At 36.6% G+C, this 1,595-nt stretch overlaps 1 protein-coding gene across 7 annotated transcripts in view; it reads left to right on the forward strand.

The window, feature by feature from the left end:
• The window catches only part of mcf2a (MCF.2 cell line derived transforming sequence a), a 23,596-nt gene that overhangs the window by 3,920 nt on the left and 18,081 nt on the right, over positions 1-1,595 (forward strand). For all 7 annotated transcript variants that reach the window (XR_002920516.2, XR_004948579.1, XR_004948578.1 and 4 more), the window contains exons 2-4: positions 883-951; positions 1,046-1,160; positions 1,464-1,554. Coding sequence is in view for 4 of the 7 variants with exons in the window: in XM_036214073.1 (XP_036069966.1) it covers positions 883-951; positions 1,046-1,160; positions 1,464-1,554 (275 nt within the window). In the remaining 3 variants the exon portion in view is untranslated. The remainder of the gene's footprint in view (positions 1-882; positions 952-1,045; positions 1,161-1,463; positions 1,555-1,595) is intronic.

The following is a 1,595-nucleotide window of genomic DNA, read 5'->3' on the forward strand; positions in this document are numbered from 1 at the left end:
TTCATATCTCCATATAGAAGAGATGTTTGAGCGCCTGGAATAACCAGATTCGCTGTAAGAGGTTCACAGGGGGCCAAAATCCAAAACACTTAAGTCTCAGCCCGAACAGGATAAACATTTATTGAACGCACTAAAACCAAAATCACAAAACTTTAAAAACATAATGTTTTTAAAATAACAATGGATAAAACAGACATTAATATTATTCCAGAATAAATCAACTTTAACCTTACATAACTTTCAATATTTTACCCTCCATAAAAATATATTTTGTCAAAGTTATACAAGTTAGAAATAAGCGCAAGATAACATCGAGCCATTAATAACAGTAAAATGAAATGATCTGGAGGGCCGGATCCGGCCCCCGGGCCTTGACACATGACACATGATCTGGAGCAGTTGCATAAACCAGGAGACAGTACTTTGAGTTTAGGTTCATATTTAAAGTTTCAAAAGCTATTGTGTTCATCTATGATGACCTATCAACTATAAAGATACAAATCTCCTCTGAATGACCCTCTCGACCTCGTCATAAGAAACCCTCATGACAGAGGCAGGATGTGAATGCACTGATGCTGTGGGTTTTTCTGGAGTTTTTCTTATTTTAGTGTTGTGGGTGAGAAAACCCCTTCAGATCTAAATTTTCTGTATGTTTTTGTTAATGTACATTTTAAACACTGGATGCTCCAGGAACCTTTCACTCATTGCTTTGACACAATCTTGTTTAACACAAATGGGGCTTTTAGTTAAAGTTTTTCTGTTCAGGGAAACCTCAGAGGAGCTATAGCAGCATAAGGCCTTCCAAACAATGCCTCCAAGCTGTTAATATTATATAAGAGGCACATTTCCTCTCTTTATGAGAACTGCTTTGTCATCTTCCAGAGGTGAGCGTCCCTGTGAGCTTGAAGGAGGTGGGAGGGTATATAGAGAGACAGGTGGCGTACTTATCAGGCAAGTCATTTTTGGAATATTCCAAATGTACTTTATTAATTATTTCTAATGTACCTTTATATGTCATTTTATTTTTCATGTTTTTTCCCCCAAGGGGGCCGTGGGGAAGACTCCAGCGTTATCATCACACTTCCAGAGTGTTCTGCATTCAGTGACATTCCAGAAGAAGCTTTAACCAAAGTCTTTACATACCTCACTCTCATCCCTCGGTGTGTGTTTGTGTCCCTCATTTAATCCTCTCAGTCTTTTTTTTTTTCTTTCTGCAATGCACCAAACTGTTACTGATCCTCAGTTTGTGGTCAAACATGATTACTCTGTCAGTTTTTATTTTTAGAGAGAAATAGAGAAAATATCTGCAGCAGTAAATGGAGAAAAAAAAGTTTTTGTTTTAAGCAAAATTAGTTTTTTATTTAAAGAATTGTAGTCATGTAAAAAAAATAGCAAAGCACTTAATTTATAAAGGCAATGGTCATTCAATTAAAATAATTATATGAATGTGCTCCTGCTTGTAGAACGAGGCAACCTGGAGTCAAATTTATCATCATTTTAGATCGAAGGCTGGATACCTGGGCGTCCATCAAGACTGCTCTTGCCAGAATAGCAGTAAGTTTTTAAATTCTCCTCAACATTGTCCTTATTAAGAA

The sequence above is a fragment of the Oryzias melastigma genome, linkage group LG10 (assembly GCF_002922805.2).
Source record: "Oryzias melastigma strain HK-1 linkage group LG10, ASM292280v2, whole genome shotgun sequence".
NCBI classification, from domain to species: Eukaryota; Metazoa; Chordata; class Actinopteri; order Beloniformes; family Adrianichthyidae; genus Oryzias; species Oryzias melastigma.